The 16,197-nt window shown below is 58.8% G+C and overlaps 1 protein-coding gene across 1 annotated transcript in view; it reads right to left on the bottom strand.

The window, feature by feature from the left end:
- Window positions 1–6,324: 6,324 nt before the first annotated feature.
- LOC148809313 (uncharacterized) overlaps window positions 6,325–16,197 on the bottom strand; it is a 34,092-nt gene continuing 24,219 nt past the window's right edge. The window contains exons 12-19 of the mRNA XM_088909284.1: window positions 15,817–15,963; window positions 14,528–14,670; window positions 13,642–13,774; window positions 13,118–13,269; window positions 12,716–12,812; window positions 11,375–11,536; window positions 10,637–10,800; window positions 6,325–6,459 (exon numbers count right to left, since the gene is read on the bottom strand). Of these exons, the coding sequence (XP_088765410.1) occupies window positions 6,355–6,459; window positions 10,637–10,800; window positions 11,375–11,536; window positions 12,716–12,812; window positions 13,118–13,269; window positions 13,642–13,774; window positions 14,528–14,670; window positions 15,817–15,963 (1,103 nt within the window). The 3' untranslated portion in view covers window positions 6,325–6,354. The remainder of the gene's footprint in view (window positions 6,460–10,636; window positions 10,801–11,374; window positions 11,537–12,715; window positions 12,813–13,117; window positions 13,270–13,641; window positions 13,775–14,527; window positions 14,671–15,816; window positions 15,964–16,197) is intronic.

The following is a 16,197-nucleotide window of genomic DNA, read 5'->3' as shown; positions in this document are numbered from 1 at the left end:
TTATTTCAAACTGGAACACTAGTGATTCAGGTGGTGTTGTTATTTCAAACTGGAACACTAGTGATACAAGCGGTGTTGTTATTTCAAACAGCAACACTAGTGATACAAATGGTGTTGTTATGTCAAACAGGAACACTAGTGATACAAGCGGTGTTGTTATGTCAAACAGGAACACTAGTGATACAACCTGTGTTATTTCAAACTGGAACACTAGTGATTCAGGTGGTGTTGTTATTTCAAACTGGAACACTAGTGATAGAAGCGGTGTTGTTATTTCAAACAGGAACACTAGTGATACAACCTGTGTTGTTATTTCAAACAGGAGCACTAGTGATACAAGCGGTGTTGTTATGTCAAACAGGAACACTAGTGATACAAGCGGTGTTGTTATGTCAAACAGGAACACTAGTGATACAACCTGTGTTATTTCAAACTGGAACATTTCAAACAGCAACACTAGTGATACAAATGGTGTTGTTATGTCAAACAGGAACACTAGTGATACAAGCGGTGTTGTTATGTCAAACAGGAACACTAGTGATACAACCTGTGTTATTTCAAACTGGAACACTAGTGATTCAGGTGGTGTTGTTATTTCAAACTGGAACACTAGTGATACAAGCGGTGTTGTTATTTCAAACAGGAACACTAGTGATACAACCTGTGTTGTTATTTCAAACAGGAGCACTAGTGATACAAGCGGTGTTGTTATGTCAAACAGGAACACTAGTGATACAAGCGGTGTTGTTATGTCAAACAGGAACACTAGTGATACAACCTGTGTTATTTCAAACTGGAACACTAGTGATAGAAGTGGTATTCAGGAGATGCACTACTGAAAGAAGTCATTTTGATGTTATTTTCACTGGCAGCACTAGTGATAGAAGTAGTAGTAATTAATGAGGTCCTATAGTAATAGAGGTTGTAGTGTGTTTCTGTGCTGATCTCCACTCTCAGGAGGAGAGGAGAGAGTCGAGACCTCTCTGTGCATCGTTAGCTGTGACAATCCACACGGCTCATCTGTGCCAAACCGTATGAATATATATAATATATTTAAAATATATAAAATTCTCAGTCATACTGGTTCTTGTACAGCTGTAATAATCCCTCTCAGGTTCTCTATCGCCAACATGCACATTGTGATAATCTTTAGAGACGAGCAAACGCCGGGCTAAAATCCCACAGCAGAGCCTCCTGCTCTCCGAGCTCATGCAGCACGAGCCACAGGGGTCGGGGGTCAAGGGTCAGGACTGACCGCAGTATCAGGCTTTCCAGAGGCTGAAGGCGGCTGGACCCTCTCTCCTGGATTCTCTCTCCGACTTTTCCAGGTTGTCCAGAGGCTGACGACGGGCATGGATAAGGAGTTGTGATGGAGGCTGGATGTTTCCTTTCCCTGATTTTCCAGGGTGTACAGAGCCTGACAGTGGGAAGACAGGTATGGACGCAGGTTGGACTCTCTCTCACAAATCCTTTTCCTGAAATTCCCTCTTCCCTCCTGCTCTGCTCAGCACAACTGCTCTCTGTCCCCAGCAGCACCAGACTGAAGGCCTCCCCTCCTGCCTTTTAACTGTCTCCCCACCAATCGTCTTCCAGCAGTGAGGCAGGTGATTGTGGGGGCAGACTGTTCCGCTCGGCCTTCTGGGGAATGTAGTTCAGACAAGAGCCGCTGTCTCGCCTGGACCCGCGTCCACCTGAGTGGTTACGGGTTCGAGTGCTGGGTTAGAGGCTGTTGTCTGATTATTGCCAGCAGTAAGAGATTGGGAAGTACAGAGATCGGGGCTGGGAGGTGTGTGGAGTTGAAGCCTGTGGGCTCAGGTTTGTGTTCAGTTGAATTCTTCCCAGCCGTACCTGTCGGAGAAGTCAAGGGACTGGGTCTTTGTGTCGTGTGGCCCTGTAGTGTAGTGGGCGAGGTTGTGTGCCCAGATCCTCCTGCGATCGACTTGTTGAGCAGCTCTCAGGGTGTCCGTGTGTTTCCCTGTGAACCAGTCGGGAGGCTCCGTGTTCTCTCAGGACAGCCCCAGGTATCCGTCCGACTGGACCCGCAGTGACTCATCGGGGAATCTCCTGTCTCCTGTGAGACCCAGTCTGTCTGTACTGGGGGAGGATGTCCCACTGGTCCCCTGCAGTGGTGCACTGGGCACCCAGGTGTCGCCACAAGAGGGCGCCACCCCCACACGTCTGTGAAACTGGAGTCTCCTCTCTCTCTCTCTCTCTCTCTCGAGAGAGAGACCCAGTCTCTTGACTCATCCAACAGGTACGGCTGGGAAGAATTCAACTGAACACAGCCGTGAGCTCGCAGTGGGACTAGAGCCCACAGGCTTGCCCTCCACACACCTCCCAGCCCCGATCTCTGTACTTCCCAATCTCTTACTGCCGGGAAGAATCCGACTGAACACCACTCCACAGAGCCCCAGTATCTTTGCTGATCAGTGTGTTGCTGTGACTTGGGCCTAAACTGAGAACGTCTCGGCTTCTGCCGATGAACGAGAGAATCGCACTCGAATGAAAACGCCAAGTTCGCCTTCTAGTGAAAATAACAGATTTATACATATAGGTTTTCTTCATTTTTAGTAACAGCAGGATCTTCGGCGTGAAAGCCGAGGGCATCCAGAGCCACCGACGGGATCGGGACAGAAGACCGGGAGCCGGCGGCGTCCGAGGGACCGGAGACGGCGAGGAAGGAAGGTGACGATGATGACGACGATGACGATGAAGCGATCGATCTACCGGATCGAAGCGATCGGGCGCAGCGAGGAGTAACTCGTCGTCTCCCGATCGTGTCCGGTGTCGGGGAAGCCACAGTTCCAGTATAAATGACACGAGTCAGGTAAGGCATCCTCTATGATCTACTGTGTAAGCGATCTCAAAATGTTAAACTTTCAGACAGTCACCCACTAATATATATATATCTATCTATCTGATGTAGTTTTTAATATGTTGCTTTACTATAATCCTATTATTGTACCAAGCCCCGCCCCTGAACCCAGCCAACAGGGGATAAGGAATCAGCCCCTTGGATGAGTAGCCCCGCCCTCTGCGCCTGCTCTGTTACAACACTGGCCAGGCCTCGCGCCCATCAAGAGTCCAGCTACGGGCTGCCAACGGGGAATGGTTTCTGAGTCAGTCAGTCAGTATGGCCGTCTGTGTGGATGTGTAGAGTCCGGTCTCTATGGATGTGTGGAGTCCGGTCTCTATGGATGTGTAGAGTCCGGTCCTTGTTGATGTATGGAGTCCGGTGGGTATAGTTGTGTAGAGTCTGGTCTCTATGGATGTGTGGAGTCTGGTCTCTATGGATGTGTGGAGTCTGGTCAGTATGGGTGTGTGGAGTCTGGTCAGTATGGGTGTGTGGAGTCCGGTGGGTATAGTTGTGTAGAGTCCGGTCAGTATGGGTGTGTAGAGTCCGGTCTCTATGGATGTGTAGAGTCCGGTCCTTGTTGATGTATGGAGTCCGGTGGGTATAGTTGTGTAGAGTCGGGTCTCTATGGATGTGTGGAGTCGGGTCTCTATGGATGTGTGGAGTCTGGTCTCTATGGATGTGTGGAGTCTGGTCAGTATGGGTGTGTGGAGTCTGGTCGGTATGGGTGTGTGGAGTCTGGTCGGTATGGGTGTGTGGAGTCCGGTGGGTATGGGTGTGTGGAGTCCGGTGGGTATGGGTGTGTGGAGTCCGGTGGGTATGGGTGTGTGGAGTCTGGTCAGTATGGGTGTGTAGAGTCCGGTCTCTATGGATGTGTGGAGTCCGGTCTCTATGGATGTGTGGAGTCCGGTCTCTATGGATGTGTGGAGTCCGGTCAGTATGGATGTGTGGAGTCCGGTCAGTATGGGTGTGTGGAGTCCGGTCTCTATGGGTGTGTGGAGTCCGGTCTCTATGGGTGTGTGGAGTCCGGTCAGTATGGGTGTGTGGAGTCCGGTCTCTATGGATGTGTGGAGTCCGGTCTCTATGGATGTGTGGAGTCCGGTCAGTATGGGTGTGTGGAGTCCGGTCAGTATGGGTGTGTGGAGTCCGGTCAGTATGGATGTGTGGAGTCCGGTCAGTATGGGTGTGTGGAGTCCGGTCTCTATGGGTGTGTGGAGTCCGGTGGGTATGGATGTGTGGAGTCTGGTCGGTATGGGTGTGTAGAGTCCGGTCTCTATGGATGTGTGGAGTCTGGTCAGTATGGGTGTGTGGAGTCTGGTCAGTATGGGTGTGTGGAGTCTGGTCAGTATGGGTGTGTGGAGTCCGGTCTCTATGGATGTGTGGAGTCCGGTCTCTATGGATGTGTGGAGTCTGGTCTCTATGGATGTGTGGAGTCTGGTCTCTATGGATGTGTGGAGTCTGGTCAGTATGGGTGTGTGGAGTCTGGTCAGTATGGGTGTGTGGAGTCCGGTCTCTATGGATGTGTGGAGTCCGGTGGGTATGGATGTGTGGAGTCTGGTCAGTATGGGTGTGTAGAGTCCGGTCTCTATGGATGTGTGGAGTCCGGTGGGTATAGTTGTGTAGAGTCCGGTCTCTATGGATGTGTAGAGTCCGGTCTCTATGGATGTGTGGAGTCTGGTCTCTATGGATGTGTGGAGTCCGGTGGGTATGGATGTGTGGAGTCTGGTCTCTATGGATGTGTGGAGTCTGGTCAGTATGGGTGTGTGGAGTCCGGTCAGTATGGATGTGTGGAGTCCGGTCTCTATGGATGTGTGGAGTCCGGTCTCTATGGATGTGTGGAGTCTGGTCTCTATGGATGTGTGGAGTCTGGTCAGTATGGGTGTGTGGAGTCCGGTCTCTATGGATGTGTGGAGTCTGGTCTCTATGGATGTGTGGAGTCTGGTCTCTATGGATGTGTGGAGTCCGGTCCGTATGGCCGTGTGGAGTCCGGTCCGTGTGGATGTGGTCAGCGGTCAGTCAGTGTAGAGTCCGGTCAGTATAGTTGTGTAGAGTCCAGTCAGTGTGGATGTGGTCAGTGGTCAGTCAGTGTAGAGTCCGGTCAGTATGGCCGTGTAGAGTCCGGTCAGTGTGGATGTGGTCAGTGGTCAGTCAGTGTAGAGTCCGGTCAGTATGGATGTGTAGAGTCCGGTCAGTGTGGATGTGGTCAGTGGTCAGTCAGTGTAGAGTCCGGTCAGTATGGCTGTGTAGAGTCCAGTCAGTGTGGATGTGGTCAGTGGTCAGTCAGTATCGTTGTGTAGAGACCGGTCAGTATGGCCGTGTAGAGTCCAGTCAGTGTGGATGTGGTCAGTGGTCAGTCAGTATCGTTGTGTAGAGACCGGTCAGTATGGCTGTGTAGAGACCGGTCAGTATGGCCGTGTAGAGTCCAGTCAGTGTGGATGTGGTCAGTGGTCAGTCAGTATCGTTGTGTAGTGTCCGGTCAGTATCGTTGTGTAGAGACCGGTCAGTATGGCCGTGTAGAGTCCAGTCAGTGTGGATGTGGTCAGCGGTCAGTCAGTGTAGAGTCCGGTCAGTATAGTTGTGTAGAGTCCAGTCAGTGTGGATGTGGTCAGTGGTCAGTCAGTGTAGAGTCCGGTCAGTATGGCCGTGTAGAGTCCGGTCAGTGTGGATGTGGTCAGTGGTCAGTCAGTGTAGAGTCCGGTCAGTATGGATGTGTAGAGTCCGGTCAGCGTGGATGTGGTCAGTGGTCAGTCAGTGTAGAGTCCGGTCAGTATCGTTGTGTAGAGTCCGGTCAGTATGGCTGTGTAGAGTCCAGTCAGTGTGGATGTGGTCAGTGGTCAGTCAGTGTAGAGTCCGGTCAGTATCGTTGTGTAGAGTCCGGTCAGTATGGATGTGTTGAGTCCGGTCAGTATGGCCGTGTAGAGTCCAGTCAGTGTGGATGTGGTCAGTGGTCAGTCAGTGTAGAGTCCGGTCAGTATGGATGTGTAGAGTCCGGTCAGTGTGGATGTGGTCAGTGGTCAGTCAGTGTAGAGTCCGGTCAGTCTGGCCGTGTAGAGTCCAGTCAGTGTGGATGTGGTCAGCGGTCAGTCAGTGTAGAGTCCGGTCAGTATCGTTGTGTAGAGTCCGGTCAGTATGGCCGTGTAGAGTCCAGTCAGTGTGGATGTGGTCAGTGGTCAGTCAGTGTAGAGTCCGGTCAGTATCGTTGTGTAGAGTCTGGTCAGTATGGATGTGTTGAGACCGGTCAGTATGGCCGTGTAGAGTCCAGTCAGTGTGGATGTGGTCAGTGGTCAGTCAGTGTAGAGTCCGGTCAGTATGGATGTGTTGAGTCCGGTCAGTATGGCCGTGTAGAGTCCAGTCAGTGTGGATGTGGTCAGTGGTCAGTCAGTGTAGAGTCCGGTCAGTATGGATGTGTTGAGTCCGGTCAGTATGGCCGTGTAGAGTCCAGTCAGTGTGGATGTGGTCAGCGGTCAGTCAGTGTAGAGTCCGTATGGGCGGCCCCGAGCTCATCCCGATGTCTGTCTCGGGGGGGCGAAGTCAGCTGGGCGGATCTTCATCTCGGTGAAGGGGATGGAGAAATTCTTCCCTTTCCAGTCCGTCCAGATGATCCCCTGGGAGCAGAACAAAGAGGAGGAGGAGGAGGCTAGTAAAACTGGAGTAAGGACAAAGTCAGGCATGAGGTAGGAGTTCAAGTGTTACAGTGTTACTGAGGAAGGGGTTCGGTAAGAGTACGTCATGAGTAAGATGTGCATAAGGAATGAGTAAGGTACATGTTACTAAGGCCTAACTAAGGTCTGAGTAAGTGTCAGTAAGGTACAAGAAATGTATGAGTAATATACAGATAAGGAATGAGTAAGGCACGTGAAAAGCTAGAGTAAGAAACGAGTCAGGCACGAGTAGGGAGTGAGTAAGGCGAGAGTAGAGGATGAGTACAGTGCGAGCAGGCCGAGAGAGAAGCACGAGTAAGGAGTGAGCAGGGAGAGAGCAGGGCGTGAGCAGAGGGAGAGGACAGCGCGAGCAGGCCGTGAGCAGGGCGAGAGCAGAGGGAGAGGACAGCGCGAGCAGGCCGTGAGCAGGGCGAGAGCAGAGGGAGAGGACAGCGCGAGCAGGCCGTGAGCAGAGGGAGAGGACAGCGCGAGCAGGGCGAGAGCAGAGGGAGAGGACGGCGCGAGCAGGCCGTGAGCAGAGGGAGAGGACGGCGCGAGCAGGCCGTGAGCAGAGGGAGAGGACAGCGCGAGCAGGCCGTGAGCAGGGCGAGAGCAGAGGGAGAGGACAGCGCGAGCAGGCCGTGAGCAGAGGGAGAGGACAGCGCGAGCAGGCCGTGAGCAGGGCGAGAGCAGAGGGAGAGGACAGCGCGAGCAGGCCGTGAGCAGGGCGAGAGCAGAGGGAGAGGACGGCGCGAGCAGGCCGTGAGCAGAGGGAGAGCAGAGGGAGAGGACAGCGCAAGCAGGGCGAGAGCAGAGGGAGAGGACAGCGCGAGCAGGCCGTGAGCAGGGTGAGAGCAGAGGGAGAGGACGGCGCGAGCAGGCCGTGAGCAGGGCGAGAGCAGAGGGAGAGGACGGCGCGAGCAGGGCGAGAGCAGAGGGAGAGGACGGCGCGAGCAGGCCGTGAGCAGGGCGAGAGCAGAGGGAGAGGACAGGGCGAGCAGGCCGTGAGCAGGCCGTGAGCAGGGCGAGAGCAGAGGGAGAGGACAGCGCGAGCAGGCCGTGAGCAGGGCGAGAGCAGAGGGAGAGGACAGCGCGAGCAGGGCGTGAGCAGGCCGTGAGCAGGGCGAGAGCAGAGGGAGAGGACAGCGCGAGCAGGCCGTGAGCAGGGCGAGAGCAGAGGGAGAGGACAGCGCGAGCAGGCCGTGAGCAGAGGGAGAGGACAGCGCGAGCAGGGCGAGAGCAGAGGGAGAGGACGGCGCGAGCAGGCCGTGAGCAGAGGGAGAGGACGGCGCGAGCAGGCCGTGAGCAGAGGGAGAGGACAGCGCGAGCAGGCCGTGAGCAGGGCGAGAGCAGAGGGAGAGGACAGCGCGAGCAGGCCGTGAGCAGAGGGAGAGGACAGCGCGAGCAGGCCGTGAGCAGGGCGAGAGCAGAGGGAGAGGACAGCGCGAGCAGGCCGTGAGCAGGGCGAGAGCAGAGGGAGAGGACGGCGCGAGCAGGCCGTGAGCAGAGGGAGAGCAGAGGGAGAGGACAGCGCAAGCAGGGCGAGAGCAGAGGGAGAGGACAGCGCGAGCAGGCCGTGAGCAGGGTGAGAGCAGAGGGAGAGGACGGCGCGAGCAGGCCGTGAGCAGGGCGAGAGCAGAGGGAGAGGACGGCGCGAGCAGGGCGAGAGCAGAGGGAGAGGACGGCGCGAGCAGGCCGTGAGCAGGGCGAGAGCAGAGGGAGAGGACAGGGCGAGCAGGCCGTGAGCAGGCCGTGAGCAGGGCGAGAGCAGAGGGAGAGGACAGCGCGAGCAGGCCGTGAGCAGGGCGAGAGCAGAGGGAGAGGACAGCGCGAGCAGGGCGTGAGCAGGCCGTGAGCAGGGCGAGAGCAGAGGGAGAGGACAGCGCGAGCAGGCCGTGAGCAGGGCGAGAGCAGAGGGAGAGGACAGCGCGAGCAGGCCGTGAGCAGAGGGAGAGCAGAGGGAGAGGACGGCGCGAGCAGGCCGTGAGCAGGCCGTGAGCAGAGGGAGAGGACGGCGCGAGCAGGCCGTGAGCAGAGGGAGAGGATAGCGCGAGCAGGGCGAGAGCAGAGGGAGAGGACGGCGCGAGCAGGCCGTGAGCAGAGGGAGAGGACAGCGCGAGCAGGCCGTGAGCAGAGGGAGAGGACAGCGCGAGCAGGGCGTGAGCAGAGGGAGAGGACAGCGCGAGCAGGCCGTGAGCAGGGCGAGAGCAGAGGGAGAGGACAGCGCGAGCAGGCCGTGAGCAGGGCGAGAGCAGAGGGAGAGGACGGCGCGAGCAGGCCGTGAGCAGGGCTAGAGCAGAGGGAGAGGACAGCGCGAGCAGGGCGTGAGCAGGCCGTGAGCAGGGCGAGAGCAGAGGGAGAGGACAGCGCGAGCAGGGCGAGAGCAGAGGGAGAGGACAGCGCGAGCAGGCCGTGAGCAGGGCTAGAGCAGAGGGAGAGGACAGCGCGAGCAGGGCGTGAGCAGGCCGTGAGCAGGGCGAGAGGACAGCGCGAGCAGGCCGTGAGCAGAGGGAGAGGACAGCGCGAGCAGGGCGAGAGCAGAGGGAGAGGACGGCGCGAGCAGGCCGTGAGCAGAGGGAGAGGACGGCGCGAGCAGGCCGTGAGCAGAGGGAGAGGACAGCGCGAGCAGGGCGAGAGCAGAGGGAGAGGACAGCGCGAGCAGGCCGTGAGCAGGGCGAGAGCAGAGGGAGAGGACAGCGCGAGCAGGGCGAGAGCAGAGGGAGAGGACAGCGCGAGCAGGCCGTGAGCAGGGCGAGAGCAGAGGGAGAGGACAGCGCGAGCAGGCCGTGAGCAGAGGGAGAGCAGAGGGAGAGGACGGCGCGAGCAGGCCGTGAGCAGGCCGTGAGCAGAGGGAGAGGACAGCGCGAGCAGGCCGTGAGCAGAGGGAGAGGATAGCGCGAGCAGGGCGAGAGCAGAGGGAGAGGACGGCGCGAGCAGGCCGTGAGCAGAGGGAGAGGACAGCGCGAGCAGGCCGTGAGCAGGCCGTGAGCAGAGGGAGAGGACAGCGCGAGCAGGGCGTGAGCAGAGGGAGAGGACAGCGCGAGCAGGCCGTGAGCAGGGCGAGAGCAGAGGGAGAGGACAGCGCGAGCAGGGCATGAGCAGGCCGTGAGCAGGGCGAGAGCAGAGGGAGAGGACAGCGCGAGCAGGCCGTGAGCAGGGCGAGAGCAGAGGGAGAGGACAGCGCGAGCAGGCCGTGAGCAGAGGGAGAGCAGAGGGAGAGGACAGCGCGAGCAGGGCGAGAGCAGAGGGAGAGGATGGCGCGAGCAGGCCGTGAGCAGAGGGAGAGGACGGCGCGAGCAGGCCGTGAGCAGAGGGAGAGGACGGCGCGAGCAGGCCGTGAGCAGAGGGAGAGGACAGCGCGAGCAGGGCGAGAGCAGAGGGAGAGGACAGCGCGAGCAGGCCGTGAGCAGGGCGAGAGCAGAGGGAGAGGACAGGGCGAGCAGACCGTGAGCAGAGGGAGAGGACAGCGCGAGCAGGCCGTGAGCAGAGGGAGAGGACAGCGCGAGCAGGCCGTGAGCAGAGGGAGAGGACGGCACGAGCAGGCCGTGAGCAGAGGGAGAGGACAGCGCGAGCAGGCCGTGAGCAGAGGGAGAGGACGGCGCGAGCAGGCCGTGAGCAGGGCGAGAGCAGAGGGAGAGGACAGCGCGAGCAGGGCGAGAGCAGAGGGAGAGGACAGCGCGAGCAGGCCGTGAGCAGGGCGAGAGCAGAGGGAGAGGACAGCGCGAGCAGGGCGAGAGCAGGGCGAGAGCAGAGGGAGAGGACAGCGCGAGCAGGGCGAGAGCAGAGGGAGAGGACAGCGCGAGCAGGGCGAGAGCAGAGGGAGAGGACAGGGCGAGCAGGCCGTGAGCAGGGCGAGAGCAGAGGGAGAGGACAGCGCGAGCAGGGCGAGAGCAGAGGGAGAGGACAGCGCGAGCAGGCCGTGAGCAGGGCGAGAGCAGAGGGAGAGGACAGCGCGAGCAGGGCGAGAGCAGGGCGAGAGCAGAGGGAGAGGACAGCGCGAGCAGGGCGAGAGCAGAGGGAGAGGACAGCGCGAGCAGGGCGAGAGCAGAGGGAGAGGACAGGGCGAGCAGGCCGTGAGCAGAGGGAGAGGACGGCGCGAGCAGGCCGTGAGCAGAGGGAGAGGACGGCGCGAGCAGGGCACCTGGTGGTTCTTGTGGGTGTTGTAGAGCCCGTTGAGGTTGGCGAAGTGGCAGTTCCTGTACCACCAGCCGCCGCGGTACGACATGGCGCAGCGCGTGATGAGGGGCCGGGGGTCGCGGTCCTTGCTGGAGAAGGGCCGGCCGTCGTGGTAGCTCAGGGAGTCACCTGCGGGCACAGGGCACCCCCGGGTCTGCATGAGCACTGCTGGTCATCATCCCTCTCTCCTTTCTCACTCCTCTCTACCCTCCCTCTCCTCTCTCCCTCTCCTCTCTCTCCTCCCCTCCCCTCTCTCCCCCCTCCCTCTCCTCTCTCCTCTCCCTCTCCTCTCTCTCCCCCCCCCTCCACCCTCTCTCTCCACCCACTCTCCTCTCTCTCCCCTCCCCCCACTCTCTCTCCTCTCCCCTCTCTCTCTCCTCTCTCCCTCCCATCTTTTCTCTCCTCCCTCTCCCCTCTCTCCCCCCTCTCTCTCCTCTCCACCCACTCTCCCCTCTCCACCCACTCTCCCCTCTCTCTCCCCTCCACCCCTCTCTCCCCTCTCCACCCCCTCTCCCCTCTCTCCTCTCTCCTCTCCCCTCTCTCTCCTCTCTCCTCTCTCCCCTCTCTCCACCCACTCTCCCCTCCCTCTCTCCCCTCTCCCCTCTCTCCTCTCTCCTCTCTCTCCCCTCTCCTCTCTCCTCTCTCTCCTCTCTCTCTCCCCTCTCCCTCCTCTCTCCTCTCCCCTCTCTCCCCTCTCTCTCACCAGCAGTGCCTGAGTATCCAGACAGCTGCAGCCTGTAGTGCTGCTTCTCGGTGTCGATGGAGAAGGAGGAGTACTTTGCGAAGGCGAAATCCCCCCCCGCCCGCAGGTCCACTCTCAGAGCCTGAGCGCCCCCTCTGGTGAGCCGGTGTAGCGCGTCGTTCCCTGAACACAGACAGAGAGGGAGAGGAGAGAGGGGAGGGGAGAGAGAGAGGGAGAGAGGAGAGAGGGGGGACAGAGAGGAGAGAGAGAGGAGAGAGGGGGGAGAGAGGAGAGAGAGACAGGAGAGAGAGGGGAGAGAGACAGGAGAGAGGGGGAGAGGGGAGAGAGAGGAGAGGGGAGGGAGGGGGGAGAGGGGAGAGACAGAGGAGAGAGACAGGAGAGAGAGAGAGAGGAGAGAGAGGGGAGAGGGGAGAGGGAGAGACAGAGGGGAGTGAGAGAGGAGAGAGAGGGGGAGAGGGGAGAGAGAGGAGAGGGGAGAGAGGGGGGAGAGACAGAGGAGAGAGACAGGAGAGAGAGGGGAGGGAGGGGGGAGAGGGGAGAGACAGAGGAGAGAGACAGGAGAGAGACAGGAGAGAGAGGGGAGAGGGAGAGACAGAGGAGAGAGACAGGAGAGAGACAGGAGAGAGAGGGGAGAGAGGGGGGAGAGACAGAGGAGAGAGACAGGAGAGAGAGGGGAGGGAGGGGGGGAGAGGGGAGAGACAGAGGAGAGAGACAGGAGAGAGACAGGAGAGAGAGGGGAGAGGGAGAGACAGAGGAGAGAGACAGGAGAGAGACAGGAGAGAGAGGGGAGAGAGGGGGGAGAGAGGGGGGAGAGACAGAGGAGAGAGAGGGGAGGGAGGGGGGAGAGTGGAGAGACAGAGGAGAGAGACAGGAGAGAGACAGGAGAGAGAGGGGAGGGAGGGGGGAGAGGGGAGAGACAGAGGAGAGAGACAGGAGAGAGACAGGAGAGAGAGGGGAGAGGGAGAGACAGAGGAGAGAGACAGGAGAGAGACAGGAGAGAGAGGGGAGAGAGGGGGGAGAGACAGAGGAGAGAGACAGGAGAGAGAGGGGAGGGAGGGGGGAGAGGGGAGAGAGACAGGAGAGAGAGGGGAGAGAGGGGGGAGAGACAGAGGAGAGAGACAGGAGAGAGAGGGGAGGGAGGGGGGAGAGGGGAGAGACAGAGGAGAGAGACAGGAGAGGGAGAGAGAGGAGAGAGAGGGGAGAGGGGAGAGGGAGAGACAGAGGAGAGAGACAGGAGAGAGAGGGGGAGACAGATATAATTATGAGTATTTTATCCCCCGACTTGCCTGCTTTGCGGGTCAGAGGGTCAAAGGTTACTCCGGCACGGCCTCCATGCCTCACCCAGCCAGAACTCCTCGCTCAGGTTCCCGAATCCCGCTTTGTATTCCTTCCATTTCCGGAAGAAGTTGGTCTTCCCGTTCATCCTCCTCTGGAAGACCTGGACACAAGGAACACAGCTTCCCATCAGGAGAGCAAAACACTGACAACAGAAATGGCGACCGGGGGAGGAAACTACAACTCCCACCATGCCGGCAGCATCCTTCTCTTACTGAGGCTTTCTGGGTAGTGTAGTTGATCTCCTTGACTCCTGTGAACCATGTGACTGACGGGGAATGACTTTTAATTATGTGCCCGATCAGTCTATCCCAGCAGCCCCGGCTTCACTGGGAGACGAGAGGACGCGGGGGGGGGGGGGGGGGGCTCGTCCCACCCCTGCACCCTCCGTGTCCCTCTCAGACCCACCGTCCACCCTCCTCCGTCCGTCTCCATGTCGCAGAACACCCGCAGTGGTTCGTCCCCGGCTCCCCCCGGGTAGATAGTGGTCTCTCCCGACTCCAGCAACCCGTTCAGCAGCTCCTGAGAGCAGTCGACAGGGAACGGGAACCGCAGGGAGCCTGAGAGAGAGAGAGGGGTTAATACACTCCAGGACACTGACACTGCACTGAGAGAGAGAGGGGTTCATACACACACACCCTGACTGGACACTCCAGTACATGAACACTGCACTGAGAGAGAGAGGGGTTAATACACACACACTGACTGGACACTCCAGTACATGAACACTGCACTGAGAGAGAGAGGGGTTCATACACACACACTGACTGGACACTCCAGTACATGAACACTGCACTGAGAGAGAGAGGGGTTCATACACACACACTGACTGGACACTCCAGTACATGAACACTGCACTGAGAGAGAGAGGGGTTCATACACACACACTGCCTCCCTGACTGGACACTCCAGTACAGCGCAGTCAGCCTGACCTGTGGTGAACTGGACTGTGAGTGCTGCACTCCTCTGCTCCCCTCTCAGTGCCTGCAGTCTTGCTGTGTACAGCGACACAGGAGCCAGTTGGGACAGCTTCACCTGGGTCACATTGGGCTCAAGGATCAGTTCCTGTGCAGGAGAAAGCAGAAGAAATGTGATTAGTCTGTCCTGTGCACCTGTCCGTGTGTCTGTCCTGTGCACCTGTCTGTGTCTCATTCCTGTGTACTTGTCTGTGTCTCAGTCCTGTGTACCTGTGTGTGTACCTGTGTCTCAGTCCTGTGCACCTGTCTGTGTCTCAGTCCTGTGCACCTGTCTGTGTGTCTGTCCTGTGCACCTGTCTGTGTCTCAGTCCTGTGCACCTGTCTGTGTGTTTGTCCTGTGCACCTCTCTGTGCCTCAGTCCTGTCCACCTGTCTGTGTGTCTGTGTCCTTTCCACCTGTCTGTGTGTCTGTCCTGTGCACCTGTCTGTCTCTCAGTCCTGTGCACCTGTCTGTGTGTCTGTCCTGTGCACCTCTCTGTGCCTCAGTCCTGTCCACCTGTCTGTGTCCTTTCCACCTGTCTGTGTGTCTGTCCTGTGTACCTGTCTGTGTGTCTGTCCTGTGCACCTTTCTGTGCCTCAGTCCTGTCCACCTGTCTGTGTCTCAGTCCTGTGCACCTGTCTGTGTCTCAGTCCTGTGCACCTGTCTGTGTGTTTGTCCTGTGCACCTCTCTGTGCCTCAGTCCTGTCCACCTGTCTGTGTGTCTGTGTCCTTTCCACCTGTCTGTGTGTCTGTCCTGTGCACCTGTCTGTGTCTCAGTCCTGTGTACCTGTCTGTGTGTCTGTCAGTGTCTCGGTCCTGTCCACCTGTCTGTGTGTCTCGGTCCTGTCCACCTGTCTCTCACCTGCAGCTCCTGTGACGCTGTGTGATAGGTCAGCCGGTACCCCGTGACCGCTGTGCGCGGTGGCTTCCATGACAACACAGCGGAGCGGGGTGTCACCTGACTGGCCGCCAGCTCCCGCGGCCCCTCCCCTGCGGCTGCCGCCCCTGAAACGCGGACAGACCCGTGAGCCGGCGGACAGCGCAGGACACCGTGTCCGGCCACGCCGCCAGGAGGAGACACAGCGGTCAGTCTCCAAGGGGACCCGTCCCTTTCCCAGCGGATACAGCCCAGACAGGGCGCGCACACCAGGCCCCACGCTGACCACTGACCGTCCACTGATTGTCTACTGCTGACCCCCTGACTGTCCACTGACCGCCAGCTTGACCACTCCACTGACCGTCCACTGATGACCCCCTGACTGTCCACTGACCATCTACTGATTGTCTACTGATGACCCCCTGACTGTCCACTGACCGTCCACTGATTGTCTACTGCTGACCCCCTGACTGTCCACTGACCGCCAGCTTGACCACTCCACTGACCGTCCACTGATGACCCCCTGACTGTCCACTGACCATCTACTGATTGTCTACTGATGACCCCCTGACTGTCCACTGACCGTCTACTGATTGTCTACTGCTGACCCCCTGACTGTCCACTGACCGCCAGCTTGACCACTCCACTGACCGTCCACTGATGACCCCCTGACTGTCCACTGACCGTCTACTGATTGTCTACTGCTGACCCCCTGACTGTCCACTGACCGCCAGCTTGACCACTCCACTGACCGTCCACTGATGACCCCCTGACTGTCCACTGACCATCTACTGATTGTCTACTGATGACCCCCTGACTGTCCACTGACCGTCTACTGATTGTCTACTGCTGACCCCCTGACTGTCCACTGACCGCCAGCTTGACCACTCCACTGACCGTCTACTAATGACCCCCTGACTGTCCACTGACCACTCCACTGACCGTCTACTAATGACCCCCTGACTGTCCACTGACCACTCCACAGACTGTCCACTGAGCGTCCACTGACGACACCCCGACTGTCCACTGACCGTCTCCTGCTGACCCCCTGACTGTCTACTGACCGCCAGCTTGACCACTCCACTGAGCATCCACTGATGACCCCCTGACTGTCCACTGACCATCTACTGACTGTCCACTGACCGTCTCCTGCTGAGCCCCTGACTGTCTACCGATGACCCCCTGACTGTCCACTGACCACTCCACTGAGCATCCACTGCTGACCCCCTGACTGTCCAGTGCCCGCCCCACGCCCGCCCCGGGGGGTGACTGACCGGTGGTGGAGAAGGAGAGGGTGGCCGGCGAGCTCCGGGCCCCGTGCGCCTCGCTGGTCACCCTGACGGTGTACACCGTGTCCCTGAGCAGCCCCTTCAGCTGCAGCTCGGCCGTGTTCCCCGAGGTGCTGACCAGCACCTCCGGCACTGAGGGAGACCGAGAGGGGGGTTAGTGCAGTAATACTCGTTCCACGCCCCCACCCCCCTCTGTGTACAGTAGAGCCTCCTGTCCTGACTGGAGGAGCTCACCCAGCTGTGTCTGGAGAGAAGCCAGGGTATCGGCTTCAACCACAGGGCTGGGCAGCCTGTTCCCCACCCCCACCCCCCTCTGTGTACAGTAGAGCCTCCTGTCCTGACTGGAGGAGCTCACCCAGCTGTGTC

The sequence above is a fragment of the Atractosteus spatula genome, unplaced genomic scaffold, assembly GCF_055471065.1.
Source record: "Atractosteus spatula isolate fAtrSpa1 unplaced genomic scaffold, fAtrSpa1.hap1 Scaffold_148, whole genome shotgun sequence".
In the NCBI taxonomy this organism is placed as follows: Eukaryota; Metazoa; Chordata; class Actinopteri; order Semionotiformes; family Lepisosteidae; genus Atractosteus; species Atractosteus spatula.
This window is presented reverse-complemented; position numbering and strand designations above follow the sequence as displayed.